Genomic DNA, 26,126 nt, shown 5'->3' with positions numbered 1-26,126 from the left:
CTTAATAAAAATGGAAAGATCTACAAAAGTAACCAGTATCTTTGAAAAATGTATGCTGAATTCACTAAAGGAGTAATGTTGTTATTTAGTGTTATCAAGTGTTAATAAAATTCTAATTCAACACAAAAGAAAATGTGAATGTATCATGTTAACAGGTTCAGTATTAACATGGCATTACAAAAAAAATACACAAAAGTTAACACAAAATTATGTGTACATGTTAATGTCGGTATTTCTACATTAACACAAAATTAGGTGTGGTATTCCCACATTAAAACATGGGTATACCCCCATTAACACAAAATTACGTGTACGTGTTAATGTGGGTATTCCCACGTGTATTGACTCCCAAAACCTGCCATATACTGAAAGGATGTGTAGCTGTCAAGAAGCTGTTACTGAGAAAGGGAAAAAAGATAAAAAAAGAAGAAACATTGCACTAGAAATGGAGATTTTTGAAAGTAACAGAATTGCAGTATATTGCTGAAACAATGAAAGACTGTTCAAACCATATCCAAACAGGCAATACCATTTGTAAAAGATTTGCACACTGCTAAGAAGGTGAGGACATACCAAACAATAAAGTTGATATTGCTCTCAGAACATTAAACTAGCCACCACAGAGCCCAGACCTCAGCATCATTGAATGTGTTTAGGATTTCTTCAATTGTGAAAAGCACAAAATGCAAGACTAAACTTTGAGTTGTAGAAAAATATCCCTGTAGGTTTCTTTGAAAAACTGAAAGTAAGTCTCATACAAAGGTTGGAAGCTGTAATAAAGGCAAAGAGTGGGCACAATAAATACTGGAACATTGGATATTATATTTTGTAGTTCTGCTTCTGTTTAATTTTCTGCTAAACATATCATTTCTTTTTGAATAACATACTTAATGGCTGTTTTGACTGGAAATAAATAAATAAAGGATGGTCTCTGACTTTTACATGATAGCTTAAGCTAAATGATAATGATTCATGATAATGAAGCTTAATCATTTGCCAATTTTATCAGTTATTTGCTAGTGAATAAATTAAGATTTTATTACAAAATATGATGATTTAATAAGTACAATAAACACTGATAAATCAAAAAGTCTTTAGGTTTTTATTGCAATTATTATGCTACATGTTATGTAGCATAATACTTAGAACTACTTAATAATATCTAAAATAATGTTGGTTATCAATATTACTATATTATTTATGATTAATAGACACATTGCTTACACATTACCATTAAATAATGATGAATACTGTCTGTATTGTTAATTAATGTATCCTTACTGGTAAATGTGACTAACTTAAGTAATGAGAGATATTTCCAGCTGGACCGGTCTTAGTTCCAGCCTAAGTGGTTTTGATGTTTTTTGTAATTAACATTCAATAAATGTTTGTTCTACAGTTCCTGTGTGTTTTGTGGTCAGTGAGCTGCTGTTAAAGAATGTTAAAACTAATAATGTTAAAAGTGGAAATCTAAAAATGTGATGAATCACGTTTTGAATTTGAGTTTTATTTTAGAAAAGTGTTAGATTTGAATAAGTTTTCTCTATAATGATTTGCATTTTATAATACGTTTCTCTTCAGAACTACAGGCTTAATGTGTTTCTGCGTCAAGAGTGGAATGACCCTCGACTGGCCTACTGTGAGTATCCAGACACATCTCTGGATCTGGACCCCTCTATGCTGGACTCTATATGGAAACCTGATCTCTTCTTTGCCAACGAGAAGGGTACAAATTTCCACAAAGTCACTACCGATAACAAGCTACTACGGATCTTCCAGAATGGAAATGTACTGTATAGCATCAGGTAACAGGGGATAAGATTTAGCTGGGAAGAAATATGTTATCATTGTAGGAACCAATTTTGGATATTATTTGTGTTTTTAAAATGCTGCCAAGGCAACACAAAAGTCTAATTTAGTATGGCTCTAAATCAACCAAATCAGATAGAAAAGTTTGGTGACCCTTCCCCGAGGAAAGAAATAAATTAGATCTCCTCTTTATCTCATTTATGTCTCCTAGACTCTCCTACCAACCGTCAAAATTCAGAAATCATTCATCCTTTATTATTACAATACTGAGACCTGCTTTACTTCTCCTGAGACAAAGACATGTTGATCTTAAGAGACATGCTTCCTTTGGGTTTCTATGAATACCATTCAAAATTATAATTTTATAAGGCATTACAAGGTTGGCTAGAAATATGTATAAATGTACATTACACTATATAGCTAGTTTATTATGCATTATGTATTACAGTCAGTTTGTACGCTTATGTCACATGATTTGGACTTATCAAACTTTTATGTCACACATGGAGATTAATTTGACTATAACCTACAGAAGAGGTGCTATTTGGTTTGAATGAAGTTTAGTTAGCTACAGTGGTGGAACAAGTACACAAATACAGTACTTGAATGGAAGTAGAGATGCTTCTTCTAAAATATTACTCCAATAAAATTAAAAGTCCTTTATATTTCTGTGTTTATATTAAAATATTTATATTTATCTTTATATTTCTACTTGACACAAAGTATGAAAGTAATTACTTTAAAATGTACTTGAATCAAAGTACAAAATTGAAAGTACTATAAGATATTCTGGCTAAAACAGCTATTATATTATTTTAATAATAAAAAAAATCTATTAAGACGTGTAGCTGCATATGAAAAACAGAGTTTAAAAATAGGCAAATGTTCCTGTTTACTAGCAAAAAGGCATTAATCATAAACAATATTTCAACACAACTCTTTAAAACATGTTGCACGCACTTCTACAGCTCTCCTTTTTTTTCTCTCAATGTCAACACATAATAACATTTCAACATTTGTGATTTGATAACCTACTCCAAAGCCATGGTCAACACTGAATGAGACAGCACAATTTAAAGTCATATTCTTTTTGAAAGTGAACTTTCAAGAGCAAAATAGTGAAAAGATATGAGCTACAGCTATCCCGTCAAGCCTACCTGGAGGATTTTAAAACTGAAATTGCTACCCTCAGAACTTGCATAGGGACGTAGAAGCTCTTTGGACGGAGGCACTATCCAATGCTCAAAAACTATGCCATGATTTGGGGAAGGAACTCAGAAAGCTTTGCCAGGACCACAAAGAGGTAACTGTGGAGCAGGAAACCATGGCACAGAGCTCCAACATCATGGTTGAGTGGATTGCTCAACTGGACCACCAGAATGAATCACAGTCACTCAAACTGAAACTACAGATTTTCTGAAATCTGCTTGGGAGGAGGAATCGGGCATTACCAAAGTGGGCTATACCTAATGTACGATATCAATAATCACCATCCAAAGCTGCTTTGTTTCTTGGTTGATGTCTATACTGTATATTGTGTTTGTACTGTATGTGTTTCAGTGTTATGTCTGTTTTGAGTGCAGTACTATACACTTTTTAATATACTATAAAATCTGTATAATGGGCTCGTTGTTCAACTGTTAACTAAAATACCAAAAACATGTTACATGCAAGCTTTTAATTTTTATAGATAGATAAACAGATAAAACAAATCAGCCAGCAGATCCGTTGCTAAGCTGAGCTGAGTGGCTGATTCTAGTACTCTGTGCCAATGATGGATCTGGACTGGATCAGCACATTACTAGTAAGAGCATGAAACTGTTTAACATACAGTCTCTAAATTTGTATACACAGTTCTTAATCTTACTGAATTTATATCCATCATTTAGGTTGGCTTAATAGCTTATGAGTGATGGCACCTTGTGACAATGTGTACAAAGAAAATAGGAGTGGTCCTAGAGCAGATCTGTTTGGGACACCATATTTTTGTAAATTCAGAAAATTTTTCACGTGTATTAACTGGTAGCAATCAGGATCTGAACCAAGAGAGTGCCAGTCCCAGTGAGATTTTCTAGCTCATCTAGTGCACTGTTATGGTCTAGTGTGCTAAATACTGCATTGAAAACAAGTGGCATGAACAAAGAGATGTAGCACTGGTTGTCTAGCAATAGATGCTTTCTACAAGATTTTGGAGTGTGTCTGTGGGAATTGTTGCCCATTCATCGAGAAGAGCATTTCTGAGGTCAGATTCTGATGTTGGACGACAGGGCCTGGCTCACAGTTTCCGTTCTATTTCATCTCAAAGGTGTTAGATGGGGAAAGAGGTCAGGGCTCTTTGCGGGCCAGTCATGTTCCTCCACACCAAACTCACCCAACCATGCCTTTATGGAGCTTGCTTTGTGCACTGGGGCACAGTCATGCTGGAACAGAAAAGGGCCTTCCCCAGGCTGTTCCCACAAAATTGGAAGCTGTTGGATAGAAGTTGGATAGAATTGTCAAAAATATCTTGGTATGCTGAAGCATGAATTTCTAGGCCAACCCCTGAAAAACAACCCCACAGCATCCTCCACATCCTCCTCCACCAAACTTTACACTCAGCACAATGCAGTCAGGCAGGTAATGTTCTCCTGGCATTCACCAAACCCAGACTCGTCCATCAGACTGCCAGATAGAGAAGCGTGACTCCACTCCCCTCCGACGCTTGCCATTGTGCATTTTGATCTTAGGCTTGTGTGTAACTGCTTAGCCATGGAAACCCATTTCATAAAGCTCCTGAAGCATGGTTATTTTTTTTCTGATGTTGCTTCCAGAGGCAATTTGGAACTCTTTAGTGAGTGATTCAACAGAGGATAGGCACTGTGCACTTCAGCTCTTGCTGGCAACACTCTGAGTTTGTGTGGTTTACCGTGTTGTGGCTAAGCTATTGTTGCTCCTAGGCGCATCCACTTCACAACAATAGCACTTACAGTTAACAGGGGCAGATATAGCAGGACAGAAATTTCACAAACTGATTTGTGGCAGAGGTGGCATCCTATGACAACCCAATCTACTGCCAGTGTTTGTTTCTCAAGACTGCAAGGCTATGAGTGCTCTATTTTATCCACCTGTTAGCAATGGGTGTGGCTGAAACACCTGAACTCAGTAATTAGGTGGTGCAGTCCGCTGCATGTGTGTAAGCTCTCTGCAGGCGTCATGTGGGGATTATGTGATTGGTTCATTTTGTAATGTAACTGCTTAGACATATTGCATTACTTCTCTTTTCAAGTTTGGTGATGGCGGGTGAAGAATTATTGTGGACAAAAAGTGTTGTTCTTCACTGCTTGAGTGTTTGTATCCAGGGAAAACAATAAAAAGCAGAAAGCGGATTAAGATATTACCTAACACTTTGCACACCCGCTCACGGAGGTGAAAAAATCTACAATTCCTACCAAAGTCTGTCTATGCTGACTTTAATCTGTTTGACTGAGAAGAGTTGTGAGGCATAAATACATTGATACTTTCGCTGTAAAACAGGCTGTAGACAGTCCTACCATGTACATTCTGGTTATTAGCTTCAGTGCACAGCGCTGCTCAGTTTCTCTGCGTATTTGCTCAGTACTTGGCATGCAGAATGTTATTTGGAATGAAACAGCTTTATTTGAAAACAGAGCTGTCTGTAGAGGCTGCGTTTCATGTAGCATGAACGGATTATTTTCCTACAGAGTGTGAGTATATAAAATGTAAACTTTGTCCATGTATGGTGGTCTATTCAGATTTACAGTGTAACTCACCAAAGAACAAGATTTCTAAAATTGCACAGTGCATCTCTGGCTTTAGAGGATATTCAGCTACAGCTCAACCAGCCAAACAACAAGATGTAAAGCTCCACAAGTGACCTCCTCGGATGCTTTAGCCTTGGATGTGATTCCTGGTGTCACCGGGCCACAGACACTTATGTTTAAAGAGACAGATGAGGCGTACTTACTGACATGTTGACTACAACGCACACTATGCGTGTGTGTGTCTTTATATATGGCCTATTAGGCTTAAATGGGAATATCTCTGATTTTATATGTTTTTGCATAATTAAATGATTAAAATGAAAACAGTCATTCAGTGGTTTGATGTGAAATATTCTGTTCCAGAGAAACTTACCAAGTCAGAATTGTTCACAGTGGAGGTGATAGGAACCATAAGTCTAAAGTGTTTAGTGTCTCAACCTACATCATAGAACACTAAAGGAATATTAAAAAATCTGGGCCAGCTGTGTTATTATTTTATTTTTACTACAAAGCTTCTTTTATCCAAACTCCATCCAGACTGGATGATTGTTGTGGTGTTTCCCATGCTTGCTTGAAAGTCTAATGTGTCATTATTACAAACTAACAGAGGATTGTGTAAGGCATTTAGTTTGCTATTACTGAGAAGCCATGTGATCAGAAAGCACAGTAACTTATGGCTTGTTTACAGATACAATAAACAGCACTGTTCATACCAGTGTCTCTTATTATTTTTATGATCTACTGTCTCTTCCTTGACCTCATGTAATTCATGTATTTCTTCCTTCTATTTTTGCACCGTCTCAGGCTATCACTTATATTGTCCTGCCCAACGGACTTGAAGAATTTTCCAGTGGACACTCAGACCTGTATGATGCAGTTAGAAAGCTGAGTCGCCTCTTCTCCCGTTCTCCCAATCTGTGCCTTCTTTATTCTTATACTATAATGGCATGTGACAAAAGTTGATGTGTTTAAGCATAAAAGTTCAATGTGATAAAAGTACTGATGTATACTCAACGAGCACTTTATTAGGAACACCTCCTTGTTTGTACACTCATTGTCCATTTTATCAGCTCCATTTAACATATAGGTGCACTTTGTAGTTCTACAGGTACATACTCTAGTTAATCTGTTTCTCTGCATACTTTGTTAGCCTCCTTTTACCCTGTTCTTCAATCGTCAGAACCCCCACAGGACCACCAAAGGGCAGATATTATTTGGGTGATGGATCATTCTCAGCACTGCAGTAACATTTGTGTGGTGGTGGCATGTTACTGCGTGTTGCACTGGTATGAGTGGATCAGAGTGGATCATTTTCTTCTGTGTGAATATATAGAACATATATGTATTTAAATGTTTGCAGATGCCTGCTCATCCAATGTTTCTTCTGAAATCAAGGGTATTAAAAGGGGGTTTGTCACAACAACTGTGTATAGTGTACACGATGTGTTATTGTACTATTTGTTGTTTATTTGTTTCAGTTTTGTTAATGAATACCCTTTCCCTCCATTCTTTTTCATTGTGTTTTGCTATCCGGAGGTGACAAGATAGGGGATAGGTTCCCCTTTTCAGTCTTGGTTCCTCTCAAGATTTCTTCCTCTTGCTCTTATGGAGTTTTTCCTTCCTTATGTAGCCCTTGGTTGGCTCACTTTGGCTTGCACTTGGATTCTCTGTAAAGTTGCTTTGTAACAACACCTGTGGTCTTGACTTGACACTCGGTCATAAGAGCATTAGTAAGTTCATTCGAGTTCATCCCAAAGTTGTTTGATGGGGTCGTGGTCAGGGTTCTATGCAGGCCAGTCAAGTTATTCCTACCCAAATACTGCAACTCTCTTTTATTGCTCAAAACCCTTAGAAACTCGCTTTTGTGCCCCACCCCAACTTGAAAGTAAGACCCCTTCCCCTAATTTTTCTGATCATTAAAATCAAAAAGTTTTGTGATGCCAGTGAAAATATTACAAAATGTAAGGTTGTCATGGACAAAACGCTGTTTTCTTGCATTCACATGACTTTAATACACCTTAAATAGACAAAAGAAATGGAAAAAAGCTCTTCTTTGATCGTCACAGATTGTCGGCAGATGCTTTTACCGTGGCAATGTTTACACAGGTGCATGCCGCTGTAAGTTGTGCAAAAAGGCATGGAAAGATGTTTTTTTTTTTTTTAACACCAATAAAACATAGAATTAGCTTGCTCCACTGTTTCTTCACTGAGCTGTGCAAGTTTCTATAGGCTACTTTCCTAGCTAAGTAATAGTGGTTGACTGTGGTAAAGAAAAAAGTTCAATACCGTGATAAAGCAACGAGAAAATCACAGTAATCAACTACTCACACTAGACCTCTACATCAAGTACTGCAAAATGGTAGGTGGTAGGTTAATTAGCCAATAGGCCTGGACAATAGGCTGATGTAATCAGATATTGTCGATAATGAACAAGTAACCCGATGATGATGTGCAAGAGGTGATAATCGCTGTTTTGGTAAAAGAACTGGGGGAGAATTAGAGAGGACTAATTTACTATTAAACAGCTTAAAATACATTGGGAAACTAGGGTTCACGTAAGAAGTGTGCAGGTTTATGCACCAGCAGCCAGTTTCACAGAGAGAGAGAGAGAGAGAGAGAGAGAGAGAGAGAGAGAGAGAGAGAGAGAGAGAGAGAGGGAGGTTTGTAAAGAAACTGCCTGTGTTTTTTCTCTCTGCTATACACTGTAATGCAAGCTTTACTGCACGGATTCCCCTTAATTTAGTTCATGTGAATGGAATCGAAAAAATGCCAACTCTAACCTGAAGAGAAAGTTCCTCTGATCCCCGTCTATAGCCAGTGTGCAGTATTTTCTCTACAGATTAAGTGTCCCGGTGGTTAGCTGAATTATGAAAACGCTGCTGTAATGATAGAAAATGCCTTGTTTTTAATGTGGGAAGCGTGTGGGCATGGCTTTAGAAGCACACAAGTTGCCATTGAATCTGTGGCAGAAAAAGCTCATGAACGCACGTGTTTGCAGTAACATTTATTATAATGCCAGATGAAGTAGTTCTCAAAAGATATTGGACTACTAGTATTTTATAATTTAAATTTATTCAAGATTTTCATTGAAACAGTTAATATTAAAATATATATAGATTAAAACAGAATAGAAAATAGGTCAGAGACTGCATGTATTTTTTTTTTATTTATTTACTTTTTGGGGGGCTAGGGTAGGGTGGCAGTACTATCAATAATTGCAATTTCTTAACTAAAAAATGATTGTGCTAGTTATTTTTAAATATTGCTCGGGTCTATTAGCCATTGTGACTATAACACATGTCTCCGGACCTCTGGACAAACATTGTCAAGTGTAAACTGTACAGAAAGTCTTATAGCAGTTTCCAAACAGTTAAAGAATTTATAATCAGTCTATGGTGGATGTTGGAAAAGGTCTAGATTAGTTCAGATGGATGTTGGGGGGGCAGTAATCTGATCACCTCGAATGGTAACACATTACAATACTGTTTCGTAGTTATTAAGTAACTAATCAGGAACTAAGCAAGAACAAATGAGTACCTGCTGCATTAACACTTAAGTAACTACTATTAACTACCAAGAACAGACTTATAGCCGCTATTCTCACATCCCCAGCAGGATACTTTTCGTCAAAAGTAGAATAATTTCCTGTAAATATCTCTCAACGTTCAATTTTTTACGAGGCTGTAGTCAGCTTTTCATTCGCCAGCTTCTTGTTCAAATTTTTCTGTTCCATCTTAAATGGTGCCTGAGGCGCCTGAATGTAACTGCTGCACCATTTAAGGTGGAATGGGACAATTCAAACAAGAAACTAACTTTAGTTTCATGACTAGCGTTTAACAGTTTCTTATTGCAGACTAAACGTGCCAGGAAACCAGCTGAGTGCTTATGAATGCCAAATTATCGATGTTCGCCTTAAATCCTTCTCTTTGTCTTGTCGTTTGCTACTAGCTAGGTATGATTCTGACCCCTGAGCCAGCGTATGGAAGCACTTTGGCTTCTATGAAGGAAAAAAGGACCTGGACAGGAGCCACACTATATAAAAGTTGTGTCACACTAGACCAAAATATTTTGGAAAGGACAAACATGAGAAACCATATCACACGGTTGTAGTTGCTGCCAACCAACAGACCATTGAACAAGTGAGGTCAAGCTTCCACCCAACTCGGTAAGGGTGAAGTAAATTACGAACACTATCGCAACTTTTATTGCCAAGGATTTGTGTCCGTTCTCAGTCGCTGAGAACCAGGGCTTTCGCGCTATGTCCCACACTTTGAAGCCGAGATACAGCGTCCCATCTCGAAGATATTTTACTGACACAGTGATCCCCACTCTCTACAACGAGACCAAAACTGAAGTTATAGAATCAGTGAAGAAAACTGGTAGGACGGCTGTAACGTGAAGCATGGACATCCACTGCCACAGAATCTTATATAGCACATTTTATCACAGATGAGTGGCAGCTCGCGTCTCATGTGATCCAAACAAGAGCAGTGAATGAGAGCCTTACAGTTGACTTGGCACATTGCTTGTTTTATTAATAAAAGATATTGAAAGTAAATTCATTATGGATCATTACAAATACTTTACTTTGAAAGTACCAAGTCGTCGCACAGTGAGAAAAAAAGAAATCCTGTATAGAAAAAAATATGCATCAAGATGCATTGATAATAGTTTATAATCACATCATAGCCCTCTGAATCGTAATTGAATCGAATCGTGAGGTGCCTAGATATTCCGACCCCTAATTGAAATACACTACACAGTGTGCAGTCGCTACAATGTAATGAATTATATCCTTCATTATTATTTATAGAAAAATTTATAGTGAACTCTTCAGTAACAACCCATTCACTGCCGGTGTTTATCTATGAAGATTGTATGGCTTTATGCTTGATGAATCTGCCCACAAATTAGAAGGAATGTACTCACCCTTTGGGCCATGTTTACTGTTTAGATGCTCTGAAATTATTCTTACACAAATGTGAACATATAATAAAGTGGTCAGAAAAAATCTTTTCTGAAGCAGACATGTTTTGGGACCTGCCAGCATAAACACATAGAATTGTGTAGTTTGACGTCTGGATACTGGATTAACCAGTTCTACATTATTATAACAAACTTGCAAGCCTTCAGTCACACATTTTAACATTTTAAGGCCCTCGAGCAGCTGATCTTTCAAGTGGCTGAAAATGAAATAAGAAATATATGGATATGAACAGTCATGTGAAGAAGTAAGTACACCCCATGAACAGTTTATACTTTTTCAGCTTATTCAGACATACAGATATCCGGTCTTCATGTAAACAGTGCTGGCAGATGAAGGTGATATATAACAAGTGACACCAAAAATTAACATTTTTGTCAACAGAAATGCAATTTCCTTATGTAAAAAAAGCAAATACACTACTATATATATATATATATATATATATATATATATATATATATATATATATATATATATCACCTCTTCGAATGTTTCAAATTGAAATCGGATGCACCTAATCAGGTGCTAATGATTAGAACACCACTAGAGAATATCTTATAGGAACCTGTCTTATTAAACCTCAGATATATGATCTGGTTTGAGCTTTGTTATTGGAGTTTGAGGTATCATCATTTGGGGTACTGGTCACAGTACCAGAAGCCATGTTTGGGCAAAGCCAATGACTGCATTTGATAAGAAGAACCTCATACCAACTATAAAGCATGATGGTGAAAATGTTATGGTTTGGGGCTGCTTTGCTGCCTCAGGGCCTGACCAACTTGCAATCATAGAATCAACTACGAATTCTCTTTCATACCAGAGAGTGCTTTAGGAGAATGTGAGGCCATCTTCCAAAACGTTGAAGCTGATAAGGTGAACCTTCCAACAGGACAAAGATCCCAAACATACAAGTAAACGCTCCAAGGAATAGCTCAAAAGGAAAAAATAGAGTGTTGTGTAATGACCTAGTCAAAGCCCAGATCATTCCAATTCAAATGCTGCTATACATGCAAAAAGCCCTTCAAACATTGCACAGCTTAATTCTAATAATTCTGCATGAAGTTGGTGTAGATGCCATCTGGTGATCAAATGCTGGTATGCCCACATACGTCACAAAAAAAGAAACATTTCATGGGGTGTACCTACTGTTACACATGAGATATATGCATATATCTCTGTGCAGTTGGCTACACCATGAATGAAATGGTTTTCGAGTGGCTTTCTGAGGGTCTTGTTCAGGTGGCAGATGACTTGATGCTCCCACAGTTTGTGCTGAAGGAGGAGAAGGATCTTGGATACTGTACTAAATACTACAATACAGGTACTGATACCCACATGGTTTCATTATCCATGTCAGTACGTCTACTTTAGGGCTGTGCAACACAAGACAAATGAGTGGATATGAATCTCTGTCCCACAGGTAAATTCACCTGCATAGAAGCAAGATTTCACTTAAAGAGACAGATGGGCTACTACCTCATCCAAATGTACATTCCTAGTCTGCTGATCGTCATACTGTCCTGGATTTCATTCTGGATTAACATGGATGCTGCTCCAGCCAGAGTGGGGCTTGGAATTACCACTGTGCTCACTATGACCACCCAAAGCTCAGGCTCAAGGGCCTCTCTACCAAAGGTAATACAACCTTATTACTCATTTATTTAGCTGGATAAAGTATTTATTCCACTCTTCTCAGACAAATTGTAATATTACTTTTTTGGACGCTAGAACAGCAGCATTTTGTTGGATTAGATACAGAATTACAATGACCTTCTATCTCAGGTTTCCTATGTAAAAGCCATTGACATCTGGATGGCCATCTGCTTGCTGTTTGTGTTTGCTGCACTGCTGGAGTATGCAGCAGTCAGTTTTGTTTCACGGCAGCACAAGGAGTTCATCAGACTGAGTAAGAGGCAGCGGAGACAGAGAATTGTAAGACTAGCACACTCACACAAGTATCCACATATGCATATCAAAAGAATGCCTATTTAATCATTCTTTTAATTTATACAGTGTCTTTCTTACCCTCAAGGTCACTTTACAGTTGTGAGAAAGGAAAAAAAAGGAAAGAGAGACTAGGAGGAATAAATGTGAAACTTTTTAAGACAAAAGGAATGTTTTAAGATGAGTCTCACAAAAAGCAAAGGAAGAACAGTCACAGAGGTGTCAAGGGATGGTATATCGGAATTTGAGGGCCATAGCACTGAAAGACCTCACTGATGTCAGACTGGGGACTAATAGTAGATGGTGTGTAAGATACGAAAGTTCAGAGAGATAATGTTAGGCAGGGCTGTGTAGTGCATTATGTGTGAGAAGCAGACATTTATACTTAACTTGCTGAACAACATAGGCCCAGTGGCAGGATAAATTTGGCAAGGGGCAAAAGTAATGACTGAGGGGCTATGACTCCCCTTACCCAATAAACCGTGGGCAGTGGGCTTCTATACTTAACTATCAACACATTTTCTTCAGCATTACCATTACAACACAACACTGTAGAATCAGAAATATCATAGCTTACCAAATACTAAGATAAAAATATTAACTTTAATGAACAGCAGCGTACCAACACCAGCCACACATGGAAACCAAACAAAACTGTAAACTGCTCTTTCGTGTCCTGTTTAGATCCTGCACCAAATGTATAGAGGAGGTTCAATCATGCCCTCTGTAAAACAAGGGCATGCACTGAAAAAGTATTTAAGCAGTTAAAGTCCAGAACTGTCCTTGGCATAATCACGCAACAAAGATAATGTCACATTGTAGTAGCCTATGTACGTTTAGGCTAGTTAAATGGTTAAGTTAGTATGATTTAGTTTGTCCAGGCTTAGTTCATTTTCTAGGTAAAAAAATGGCAATTGCTATCCATAATGCTGGTTCAACATGAGTAAGAATCTCAGGTAATAAATATTAAATGATTATGAAATGTCTGGATTGCTTTAATGTGCTTATAATATTTTTTAGCAATGATGAACTTATGACTGAAAAAGAAACAACATATCATTTTCAGTATTTTACTTTTTTAAAAGCAGTATACAGGTACAGTCATGTGAAGAAGTAAGTACACCCCAAGAGATGTTTCTTTTTGCTATTCAGATAAACAGTGTTTATAGGTAAATGTAACATAATACAACAAAAGGTAAAGGTATTTTGACTTTGCTATCATTTATTTAAAAATACATTTAATAAGATGTCTTTTTTCTGTTGAAAAAGTAAGTATACCCCTGGCTTCAGTTACTGGTATTGCCCCTTTTGTGGGCATTTCCTATAACTGTATACCAGTTTCTGGCATCTACTGAGATAATTTTTTGCCCACTCCTTCATGCAGAATTATTTAAACTGTGCAGTGTTTGAGGGTCTTAATATTTATACAGCATGTTTCAAATCCCCCACATCATTTCAAAACAGGTTCAGATCTGGGTTTTGACTAGGCCATTCCACAACCCTCTGTTTATTCTTTTCTAGCCATTACTTGTTGGATTTACTTATATGTTTGGGATCTTCATCCTATTGTCCTTTATCCTGCACAGGCATCACATTGTCCTCAAGCACTCTCTGGTATGAAAGAGAAATCATAGTCGATTCTACGATTGCAAGTTGGCCAGGCCCTGAAGCAGCCCAAACCATAACATTTCCACCATCATGCTTTATGTATGAGGTTCTTCTGATCAATTGCAGTTTTTTGTTTTCACCAAACATGGTTTCTGGTACTGTGGCCAAACAACTCATATCTTTGACTCATCTGTCCACAGCACTTTGTTCCAGAAGTCCTGGACCTTGAATAAACATTGATTAGTAAACCTTAGTCTTGCCTCAATGTTCTTTTTAGACAGCAAATGCTTCTCTCTGTTGCACTTCCCATGCAGGTCAAATTTGTGCAGTTCATTCTAATGAAAGCTGCATGCACATTGACATCCACAGTGGCAAAAGCTACTTGCTGATACTCTGATGAAATGTTGGAGTTCTCAAAGACTGTTTTTAGCATCTCTTGGGTTAAATTTGCTGGGGCAGCCTGGCCTGGACATTTTCTACAAGATCTTGAAGTGTTTCTGTGGACTTCATCCAGAAGTCCATTTGTGAGGTCAGATGTTAATGATGGATGAGAGGGCCTGGCTCGCAATCTCTGTTCTAGTTCATCCCAAAGGTGTTTGATGGGGTTAAGGTCAGGGTTCTTCCACACCAAACTCACCCAACCATGCCTTTATGGTCCTTCCTTTGTGCACAGGGGCACAGTCACACTGGAACAGAAAAGGGCCCTCCCCAAACTGTTACCACAAAGTTGGAAGCATACAACTGTCCAAAATGTCTTGGTATGCTGAAGCATTTAGATTTCCCTTCACTGGAACTAAGGGGCCTAAGCCAACCCCTGAAAAACAACCCCATTGCATTATCCCTCCTCCACCAAACTTTACAGTTGGCACAATGCAGTCAGGCAGGTAATGTTCTCCTGGCATTCGCCAAACCCACACTCATCCATCAGACTGCCAGATGGAGAAGCGTGATTTATCACTCAGAATACGTTTCCACAGCTCCAGAGTCCAGTGATGGCGTGCTTTACACACGACACAGATGTAGCAGGACATACATTTCACAAACTGAGTTGTGGCAGAGGTTGCATCCTTTGACAGTGCCATGTTTAAAGTCACTGAGCTCATCAGAACGACCCATTCTACTGTCAGTGTTTGTCTATTGAGACTGTGAGGCTATGTGCTTAATTTTATCCACCTGTTAGAAATGGGAGTATATACATATACATATAGTCGTGTACTTACTTTTTCCACATAAGAAAACTGCATTTCTGTTTATTTCAATTACATAAAGGATGACAAAAATGTTAAGTTTAGGTGTCACTTGTTAAATTATATCACCTTTATTTATCAACATTGTTTAAATGAAGATATCTGTATGTCCAAATACCTAAAAAAGTCTATGCGGTGTGCTTACTTCTCCATATGACTATATATACATGTACCTGTCTATTTCATACATTTTAAATACTTTTCCACAATATTTCATATGTTCATACCATCTACAGTTAGGATGTATGGAATGGAGATTTCCAAGATGCTGGAAAGAATCTTTATTTATTTTTTTAATTAGACATATCGTATCTTATTGAAAAATGAACATGTGACAGAAAATGCTGAAGATAAACGGCAGCACAGTAAGATCTGTATATTAGGTTATATACCCACAAGACAGTAGTTTGTTTAGGGTTCTCATTTATTTCCCATGTTTATCCCCATTCACACCTCAGTAGGCATTTTAGACCATAAATTGCCATCTCCCCTTTGAACTATCCACCTCTGCAACAAATAGTTCAAGAAAAAGCCTTCCCCAGGATTTTATTACAGAATTTGGAACAAAATTCCTTTTGATTTTTGTCTTCTAGACCTGAATTGCACACATCTGCACTTTTGTGGACAGCTTAGCGTGCATGAATGTATCATACATGGTGTCTACGTGTGGGTGGACCATTTGAGGCTGAAACTACATCACTACTATCAGCTAATAATGCTTAATGTAGGTTTCTGTTTTTGTAGGTTTGACGTCCTGATTTTTCTCATGGACAGCCCTATTTTTAGAGGTCTGTTATTTTTCAAACTTACAGAGAAAAAAGGTCTCCTGTGTCTTTTAGATTATGAATGTTATCCAATTTATTGATGCTTGTGGTCGTCAAAATGTCCCAGTCAAATTCATTACGTTACTCATCGTTTATAAAAGTAATATATGACAAAAACCCAAGATATGAGAACACAATGAATCACATCACTCTAAAGCTCTTGTGCAATTACATACTAAGGAACATCAGCGGGCATGACCAGTGCCAGGGGTGGGCTTATGGGGCAGCTAATGTTTTTCACCGTTGGTTCATAAGTTATGATGCACATCCTTTTTCCTCAGTGAAATCCTTTAGAACTTCTTCTCACTCACTGCACATGTCACAACCCCACCCCCTACAGTTACTAGTTCTGATAACATTTAAAGCTGAAACTGGCTACTTATTCCCGAGCTTCATTTTGATTTTTCTGTTCCACCATAAATTATTCATTAGGGGCTAATTTCTGACGAAAAACAAAATTTGAATAAGACATTTGTGGATCAGTTATATGCTGGCACCTTAGAAGCTAACTGCTGCTCCATTTAAAGTGAAATGGAAAACTGAATAAGAAGCTGGCGAGAAGCCAACTTCAACTATGTTGGTAACGTTAACATGCACATTACTATGTATTTGAAAAAAAAAAAGTCAATCAACATAATTAGCCCCTCAGCAAAATGCTTTTTCAGGTATGTGTAGATTTAGTAGCTATTAGTACTGATAGGGCTTTGTAATGTAGCTGCTCTGGTATCTATTGTGGTTGCTATGATATTCCAGGTGGCTGCTAGGGTGCTGCTAGGTGGTTGCTGTAATATTCCATATCATATTGATATGGATGTTGTTAAATGCTTGCTTATGCTATCTCTTGTGTTTGCTAGGGGTTGCTAGGTAGTTGATATGGTGTTTCAAGTGCATGCTGTGGTGTTGCTAAGCAATTGGTGGTTGCTAGATTGGTGGTGGCTATGGTAATCCAGGTGGTTGCTTTGGTATTCCAGGTGGTTGCCAGGGTGCTGCTAGGTAGTTGCTGTGGTATTCCAGGTGGTTGCTAGGATGTTGGTAAGTGGATATTGTGGTTGATATGGGTGTTGCGTAATGGTTGCTATGCTATCTCTTGTGTTTGCTAGGGGTTGATATGGTGTTTCAAATAGGTGCGGTGGTATTGCTAAGCAATTGGTGGTTGCTAGGTAGTTGCTGTGGTATTCCAGGTGGTTGCTAGGGTGTTGGTAGGTGGATGTTATGGCATCTCTGGTGGTATATTTATTGTTATTGTGATGAATTATGTCACATTGTCACATGCTTTTCTGAACATGTTGTGAATTTCATCAGTACTTAAAGAGCACTCACCAACTGCATTTTTCATTATAAAGGGGGCTGTTTTCAATCCTGTTTAACTGAATTTAGTGCAGTGCTATATGTGAAATTTTGAATAGAATTTATTGTCTTTGTAGTTTTTGACAGTATTGTAAATATGTGCTTCTTTTTTGTCTTTTCCAGTGTTTCAAACCTCAGCAAAACTAAATATTGTGATGCAGATCATGTAGATCATCATCAAGAACATATGTTGAAGTTTTGTGATATAATATTTTTGTGATGTCGACCCCCCCTTGTTGCCAAATTGTTGCTAAGTGGTATTGTGGCATCTCTGGTGATTGCTAGAGCGTTGCTAGGCCATTGCAATGACATTCTAAGTGATTGCTAGGGTGTTATTACATGGTTGTTTTGATATTCCGGGTGGTACCTACAAAGTTGCTAAGTGGTTACTATGTTATGTAACCAGGTGGTTGTTAGGGTGTTGATAAGTGATTGCTATGATGTTCCAAGTGGTTGTCAGAGGGTTGCTAGGTGGTTGTTATGGTATCCCAGGTGAGGTGCAAGGTGCAAGGGTTGCTAATGTACTTTTATCACCGTGACATAAGAGGGGTGTACAAACCTTTGGCCACAAAGTTCCACCAATCATTCCTATCCTATGCTGCGCAGAAAACATGCATCCAATTTAAAAAGCTGTATACAAGCCCGCCATTCACAATTGAATCATACATTCTGGAGTTCCGGCCTTAATTATCCCATTGGGTTTATGGGCATGTGCCCATTTGCCCAAGCCACAAGGGGGGCCCTGCAAGCAATTATGACAGTCTAAACAGCTGCCTTGACTCGCAGTGGGTACTTAACTAGCGGCACAGTGGAAAAAACTGATTTCAAAACTTGTATTCCTGACACTCTCCACATCTTTCCCAAAAGGCCTACATTTTTCCTCACTTCACTGCTTAGCTATCGTTCCACTCTTCGCCATTAAGCTTTCAGCGCTTTCAGGGTTTTTTTTTTTCACCAAACTAGTATTTTTGTGAATATATTTTGAATTTGCAGCTACTTCCATGGTCTACTTTCACACATTCATCAAAGGTAATATAAATGTTCACAAACATTTTCAGTGCCTGCCATGGCAGCATGCCTTAGCCTAGGCAGCTCTATGGTTTCAGTTCTTTTTGCAACAACAAATAAATGACAAATAATGTAAATTTACACAATATTCTAGAAATACTTAGATAACCCAATTTTAGTTTTTGTATACCACAAGCCCCAGACTATACAGCTTGGTAAGAACATTTAAAATTCTTCCCAAAAAAATAAATAAGTAAATCAAATTTTAAAAACGCTTTTTTAGTACTACACGCCCAACACCACACTTAGTATGTTGCCATCATGGTGCTGCACAACCCTCATGTAACCTGCTATGTCATAGAAAAATTCCCTGACCACCAAAAAAGTAGCCAAGTAGCCAGGGACAAACATTTGCGCCCAGGGGTCTATAACTTTGATTGTCCGGGCGTGCCAGAGTTGATTTGGTGCTGACATCTCAAAAACTGTGGGTCGAGATAAAAATCCAGCAAAAAGATAATAGCAATAATAATAAGAACAAGAACAAGAAGTCTGACACACCCTCTGTGTCTGTTTGAAGTTCTTGTTTTTTGCGCAGCTGATCAAAATCAACATTTGATTGCAACCTAGTTTAACTGGATCATTTTGCTGAACTACAAAACACAGTACTACCGGAATAGTATATAGAGTGTATTACACATTACAGAAGAATAATACACCACATCATTACAGAAATCTTACAGTTTCATAAAAGCACATACAAAAAAGAAGGAATCATGTAGAAATCCCTGTAGTATTACTACAGATCTTTTTCACAAAGGAATGACTAGTTCTTACCTTATCTTTTAATTTTAGTTATTTGTTCTTCAGTGTTAATATAAATAGCGTGTAGCAAATTATTATGATCCATGATGATCCATTTACCCATGATTCATGAGTTAAGGTGACAGATGAAAAAGAATGGAGAGAGGAAGCAGAACCACAGCTTTACCAGGGCAAGAATGCAGACAAGCAAGTGAAACAGCAACAGATAGAGCAGAGAGAGAGAATGGAATGGTTAAATTGCAAACAATAAAAATGACTGCCTTATGCACAGGCTTATCATGATCAGACATTTTTACTTGACAGTGACCAGTCATATAATTAGTCCCAGGAGACAGTTTATTTTTTGCCAATTTTATGCCACTGTAGTATAAGCCTAAATCTCATTAGCTGGCAACATAAAATTGAAAAAACAAAATGAAAAACATGATATATGTGATATGCTTATACATATATTCTGCACACACATTCACAAAAATATCCACAATTACACAGACTTGTGTACAGCAAGCAAAGCTCACATTTTTCATCTTGAGAGTGTGAACTGGCTTTGTAGATCATTTTTCTTGCTAGTTAGGTAATACTGAAACGAAACAATAGACTGCATGTTTTGCACAAACACACCCACAAATGTGATTAGACAGAATAATATATAGAGTCAATCAAAGCTTAAATGTATTGTCTCGAGTCATTCCGGGTGCTAGTATAAATGCTAATGATGTAAGTCACCTTGGCAAACACAAGCAATCAACACATTAACATACTGTTCTAGTTTACATTGTGGTGTTGGTCATATATTAGTGTAGTCCAGCTGAAGACAGAGGACAGATGAAAACTTCCAACTGACTACAGAAATAGTACAAGCTTCTCTATAAGTAGGTTAATAAGTGTTACAAAATAGTTCACCTTCGGTTTATTGCCATGTAAACAGATGAAATGTTGAAATATAATGACCATAGAAAAGTAATTGAGCCTCTCCAATGAAAAACCACGTATTAACCATTCCACTTTTTTTTTTTTAGAGTGTTAGTTATTAAAAAGCCAACTATGCTTTGCTTACATTTTAGTGCCCCTTGTATTTTAAATACAGGGCATCAAACAATGACATACCATGCTTATATGTTTTTTCACAAAAAAATGTTACACTGTTTTTCATTGCAAGGGCTCAACTGCTATACCTGTGTCTCTTCATTGTTTCACGGATTAATTTTCTCTGATTGTTTTAAAAAAATGAAGGTTCTCTTGGTGTCAGACTTGTGGTATGCTTAACCAGAAAGTAGTGAACATGCTGCTATTCCCACCTTTGAGTACCAGCATTATGTGCTGTTGGAACCCATTTGAGCAGGTACCAAAAACCATCCAACAAGAACCTTCAGTACTGGACTGATGGCCAATAGAAAAATCACAGTTCTGGTGCTAAACATTCTGGTACTTTGCACAATGGAAAAATGTTTTATTTCTTCACTCTATTGATGTACCTATTGTAAGACTGTAATATCTATCTCTCCTTTGCTTTTCTATTTAGGAAAAGGAGATGGTCCAGGAGAGCTGTGGCCTTTATTTTCATGGTTATGGGTTTGGCCACTGTCTGCAGACAAATGACAGGAAAGCAGTAGAAGGACACACCATGTTTGCCGCTCCCCTTCCAGTAGAGGTTCTGTATGACGGTGAGGCACTCCAGAAGCACTTTGTGAACCGAGCCAAGCGTATCGACACCATATCCAGAGCAGTGTTCCCCCTCAGTTTCCTTATATTCAATATATTTTACTGGATCACCTACAAAGTACTACAACATGAAGACATTCATGCTGATTTGAAACAATATCTTCTCACCAATGGGAGGCAAATCTGGCCAAAAAGGAAATTAAAATTAAAACAAAATAAATCTTTTGCCATTTCTTTTCATCTGTGCAAATATCCTGCCAAAATTAAAAATGAAATGAAATTCGCATTTTCATTTTTCACATAAGCACGAGTCATTGGTGGCAAAAATAAATATAAGTTTAAGACAGCTATTTGTCATTTTATTTTAGTCATTATTCTGGTATTTCATGGTCATATCTAAAATGGAAAAGCTAATAAAGAAAAGAAAATCCAAGCTAGACTTTGCCTTTACTTCATGAAATGCGTTATTCATGTCAAAACTAAAATCAAAATGCAATGTTTACGTTCTTATTTCTTTTTCATAGCAATAGGCTGCATAGCTGACAAAATGAAAATGCAAAACAGATAAATCAATGGCAGAGTGACAGTTTGCGATTCAGTTTTCGGCGTGGACACGTTTTAAGTGTCAGAATGAAAAGGCGAATGCAAACAAACATCGGCGCCATCTGGTGGTGATTTACTTTTCATTTCCCACTTTGCTTTTATGGCCTCAGAAAAAAAGGTGTCAGACCAAACGCAAGCATGGTCGAGCATATACACTGGTTCATAGAACTTGGAAAACTATTGTGTATTCTCGATATAAATGCCAGTATAACATTTTCAGTTTTTTCTGAGGCCGTTTGGTCTGATGTTCAGTTACACCAGATCTGAGACATGATGATGGTTTTCTTGAGACTCAAAGTCATTTAGCCTGAGCAATGATGCCGTTCTGACTCTGAGGTCTGAGGATATCCTAAAATGTACCCCGTAGCCCCGCCTAATGCTAATTAACATATATTTGCATGTTGGTCAATGTTCTTTTGCATTTGCCTTTTCATTCTGACACTTAAAACGCGTCCACGCTGAAAACGGAATCCCAAACTGTCACTTTGCTGTTGATTTATCCGTTTTGCATTTTCATTTTTATTTTGTCAGCTATGCATCCTATTGCTATCAAAAAGAAATAAGAATGTAAACATTGCATTTTGATTTTAGTTTTGACATATTACGCATTTCATGAAGAAAAGGCAAAGTGAAGCTTGAATTTTCTTGGATTTTAGATATGACCATGAAATACCAGAATAATGACTAAAATGAAATGACAAATAGCTCAAATGGCTCATGGAAATTGCAAATGTAGGTATTTCATTTCATTTTTAATTTTGGCAGGATATTTGCGCATATGTTTAGAAAAAGAAATGGCAAAAAGACATTGCCATTTACATTTTGTTTTAAATTTTTCGGCCGGATTTGCCTTCTATATCTCACCAGCTTGTAACATATACCTTATCCATCTTTGTTGTTAGGGTAACAATGGGGGAAGACTCCCTCCTGGTATAACTTCCCACTCTTTATTTATATCTTGACCAAATAATGGGACTGAATCAAATCTCAGCACATTTATCAAATGGCTATGCTCTGGCTATATTTGTACCTTTTTGAATGAAGTCTGTTGGGGAAGCTGTTGTCATGGGATATTAGTGTTCTATGCATTTATGTTAAGTTTTACAACAATTTTCTTTTAATGGGGGAGGAGAAAGTATTTAATTTGGTGTCTTGAAGAAAATTAGTTTTTTTCTTCTGAAGTGAAAATGTAAAGTTAAAACCTCAGGGCGAGGAGCCTTTTCAGAAAGGGAGCAAAGTACCCCATAATCATATTATAAACACACAAAGTTTATTGTAGTTTTACTGGCTAGCTGGGATAGGCTCCAACACCCCACCGTGACCCAGAAGGATGAGCGGTTTAGGTGTGTGTGTGTGTACTGGCTAGCTGGCATTAACATTATATGCTAACATAATGATCATTAGCATTGCTAGCTAGATAAAATTAATCAACATTTTTAACCTTGTAGGAGATGAGTCTTCATGTGGGTTTTGCAGTATTGTTCACTCCAGGCATAGTTAAATCCACACTTAATTTGTTCTGTCATGCGTTCTAATTATTTGCTCTTTTGAATCCCTTGCAGTTCTCAATTGAATGTTAAATGTTATCTATCTCATTCTCATACTCTCTCAGTATGTTTCACCAAGCAAATAGCCAGAGCTGTTAATCTGCTTCATTGCCTTAGCTACATTTGAGGTACCAAGCAGATTTTTATTCTTTTTTTTAACTTAAGAAAAAAAATTACATCTAAGTTGAATTTTATTAAGAGGTCATTATGCTCTTTGAAAGATTTTTTAAACATCAATGCAAATGAACATGGATAAATTCTTGTCTAATGAAGAGTAACAATGGGATTTAGTATTACATTTGTGATGAATGATACTGTATATTGCTAATGATGTGATATTAAAAGTAGAAGTTTTACTATGTATATTCTACATAGAGTCAACAGACAGCACAAATGTGTATTTCTTTACGTCTCAATTTAAATAAATAAAACTTCAATCTAGGAATTCAAACTGTGTGATGCAAAACTGCAAATAATTCAATATGTTGTCATTGTGCTTCTGCAGAGGTTACACATCCAGTAGACTTTACATAGCTTTCCAGATGCAACAAATGAAAACTGATCACTGTAAAAACACTGCAGAATACATACAGCAATAGAGACCTGAGAAAGTGTATGTAAAACATACTATATGTATATTCAAACACAGTTTCACAAAAGATCAGGTAAAATGCAAATAAAAACAGAAAGCAGTGATTCATAAATCTACTTTGACCTTAATTTAAAAAAAAATAAATAAATAAAAATAAAAATAAAAAAATAGTACAAGATACATTATATGGTGTTACGTTCCCCTCAGATGTAACTAGGGGTGGAGGGGAAATAACATGGCATGTGATGGAGACAGAAGGGAAGGACACAAGTACACAGTAGTGGCGCTTGCAATCAAGTCTTTACTTTGCTTCTCACGTGCAAAAGTGTCTGATGCAGGAACAATATATTTACAAGGAAAGAGGGATAATACAATAAGCCGAGCTGAATGCATATAGATTAAAAGAAAAGGAGTTAACTAACCACCAAGTATGCAAGACCATTGACCAACCGCAAGGGTGGATGGAGGACGGTGCCAAAGAAATGAAACCAAGAAAACCAAAGTCTAATCTGCCTAGCCAAGGCTATTCCTCACCAAAATACAGCGAGTGGTACTCGCACCTTACCTGATGTGTCTAAACAATCCGACCACTATTGTGTGTGCATATGTATAGGTGCGCCCAACTTGCCTGTCCAGGCATGCGCTGGGAAAGAGAAAACAGCAGAGAGAGAGCTAGAAGGAGCACAGGAAACTAGCATTACTGGCTACATATACTTGGCAGATAAAAGGACTTACCATGCACACAGTCATGCATGCGAGGTAGAGGATAAGAGTCTGATAATGTAACAGCATTGACCTTTCTGTAGTCAGTACAAAATCTGAAAGTTCCATCAGGTTTTGGAACCAATAAGTAAGGTGAACTCCAGGGACTTTTACTGGGCTTGGCAAAACCATGTTCTAAAAGATATTCTACTTCCTGTTGCATAATAGCTCTTTTGGCAGTATTAGCCCTATATGGGTGTTGCTTACCTGGAGTGCTAGTTGTAACTTTAATGTCGTGCTGCAAAACAGTAGTTTGGAAAGGAACGTCACTGAATATTGATATGAAACTTGTCCAAGAATTTACAAGGTCATCACGCTGTTCTGTTGACAAATGGTCTAAAGTAACTCTGATACAGCCTGAGTGTTTGAAAGTCTGGCAGAAGGGAGAGTCTGGCTATGGAAATTTAGCCCATCTGCATCAACAGTGATAGGGACATCAGGAAGAGTACTTACAACAGCCATAGGAGCTGAACTGAAATCAGCATCCCCAACAGGTGCATTTCTGGAACGATAAGCCTTCAGCATATTAACATGACATACACGAATGCTCTTTTTCTGCTCTGGAGTCTCAGTAACATAATCAGAACTTACTGACATAATCCAGTACAGATGTGTTTTCTCCTACAGTATCAGCTAGAAATGACTCTTAGTAACTTTAATGGACCACATACAGTGTGTCCAAACACAAGCTCAGCAGGGCTAAAAGACAGTGGACTCTTGTACTGCCTCACAAGCTGCAAATAAACCAAAGGAATACCCTCATCCCAGGCCTTTCCGGTGTCCAGGCAGAATTTGCGCAGCATAGACTTTAATGACTGATGGAATCGTTCAAGCGCTCTTTGGGACTCTGGATGATAAGGGCTAGAAACTACATGGTGAATGTTCAAAGTTTTCACAACTTGTGCAAAGAGTCTAGATAAAAAAAGTTAGTACCCTGATCAGTCTGGATTATTTTAGGCAACCCAAAAGTAGAAAAGAATTAACACCTGTATCACCACTGGAGCTGTGATCTTCCGCAAAGGCACAGCCTCAGGGAAGCGTGTAGCGGTGCACATGATAGTGAGTAGAAATTGGTTACCTGTTTTTGTCTTTGGCAATGGTCCTAGATAGTCAATCAGAATCTTTTCAAATGGTTCACCAACAACTGGGATTGGACACAAAGGAGCTGATGGAATAGTTTGATTAGGCTTTACTGTTATTTGACAGACATGACGAGCGACAGTAGTTTGAAATGTCAGTTTTCACTCCAGGCCAAAAAAAATGTTTAAGGATGTGATTATACGTCTTCATAACACCCAAATGAACTGTCCAAGGACTGTCATGAGCTAGAGACAACACCTACTGCTTATACACCACAGGGAGTACAATCTGATTAACACTGTCAGAATCAGGATCTTTACATGAACTCCATTTGCGCATTAATACATTGTTGTCAACAAAATATGTTACCAGTTTGTCAGGTACTTCCTCTGGTTTACTTATCATGGAAAAATATTTACTCAAACTAGAGTCTGCTGTTTGTGCCTCAACAAGCTGACTGTGACCAACTGCCCATTCAAGGTGCTGCTTGTCAGAGATATCAGTGGAGTCACTTTGGTCTTTT

The 26,126-nt window shown here is 37.7% G+C and overlaps 1 protein-coding gene across 1 annotated transcript in view; it reads left to right on the top strand.

Moving 5' to 3' along the window:
* The window catches only part of glra4a (glycine receptor, alpha 4a), a 67,639-nt gene that overhangs the window by 40,693 nt on the left and 820 nt on the right, over positions 1–26,126 (top strand). The window contains exons 5-10 of the mRNA XM_036567735.1: positions 1,582–1,805; positions 6,375–6,457; positions 11,741–11,878; positions 11,978–12,192; positions 12,340–12,489; positions 20,880–21,196. Of these exons, the coding sequence (XP_036423628.1) occupies positions 1,582–1,805; positions 6,375–6,457; positions 11,741–11,878; positions 11,978–12,192; positions 12,340–12,489; positions 20,880–21,196 (1,127 nt within the window). The remainder of the gene's footprint in view (positions 1–1,581; positions 1,806–6,374; positions 6,458–11,740; positions 11,879–11,977; positions 12,193–12,339; positions 12,490–20,879; positions 21,197–26,126) is intronic.

Source organism: Colossoma macropomum, unplaced genomic scaffold (genome assembly GCF_904425465.1).
Source record: "Colossoma macropomum unplaced genomic scaffold, Colossoma_macropomum, whole genome shotgun sequence".
NCBI lineage: Eukaryota > Metazoa > Chordata > Actinopteri > Characiformes > Serrasalmidae > Colossoma > Colossoma macropomum.
The sequence above is the reverse complement of the archived record's forward strand: the minus strand, read 5'-3'. Positions and strand labels throughout refer to the sequence as shown.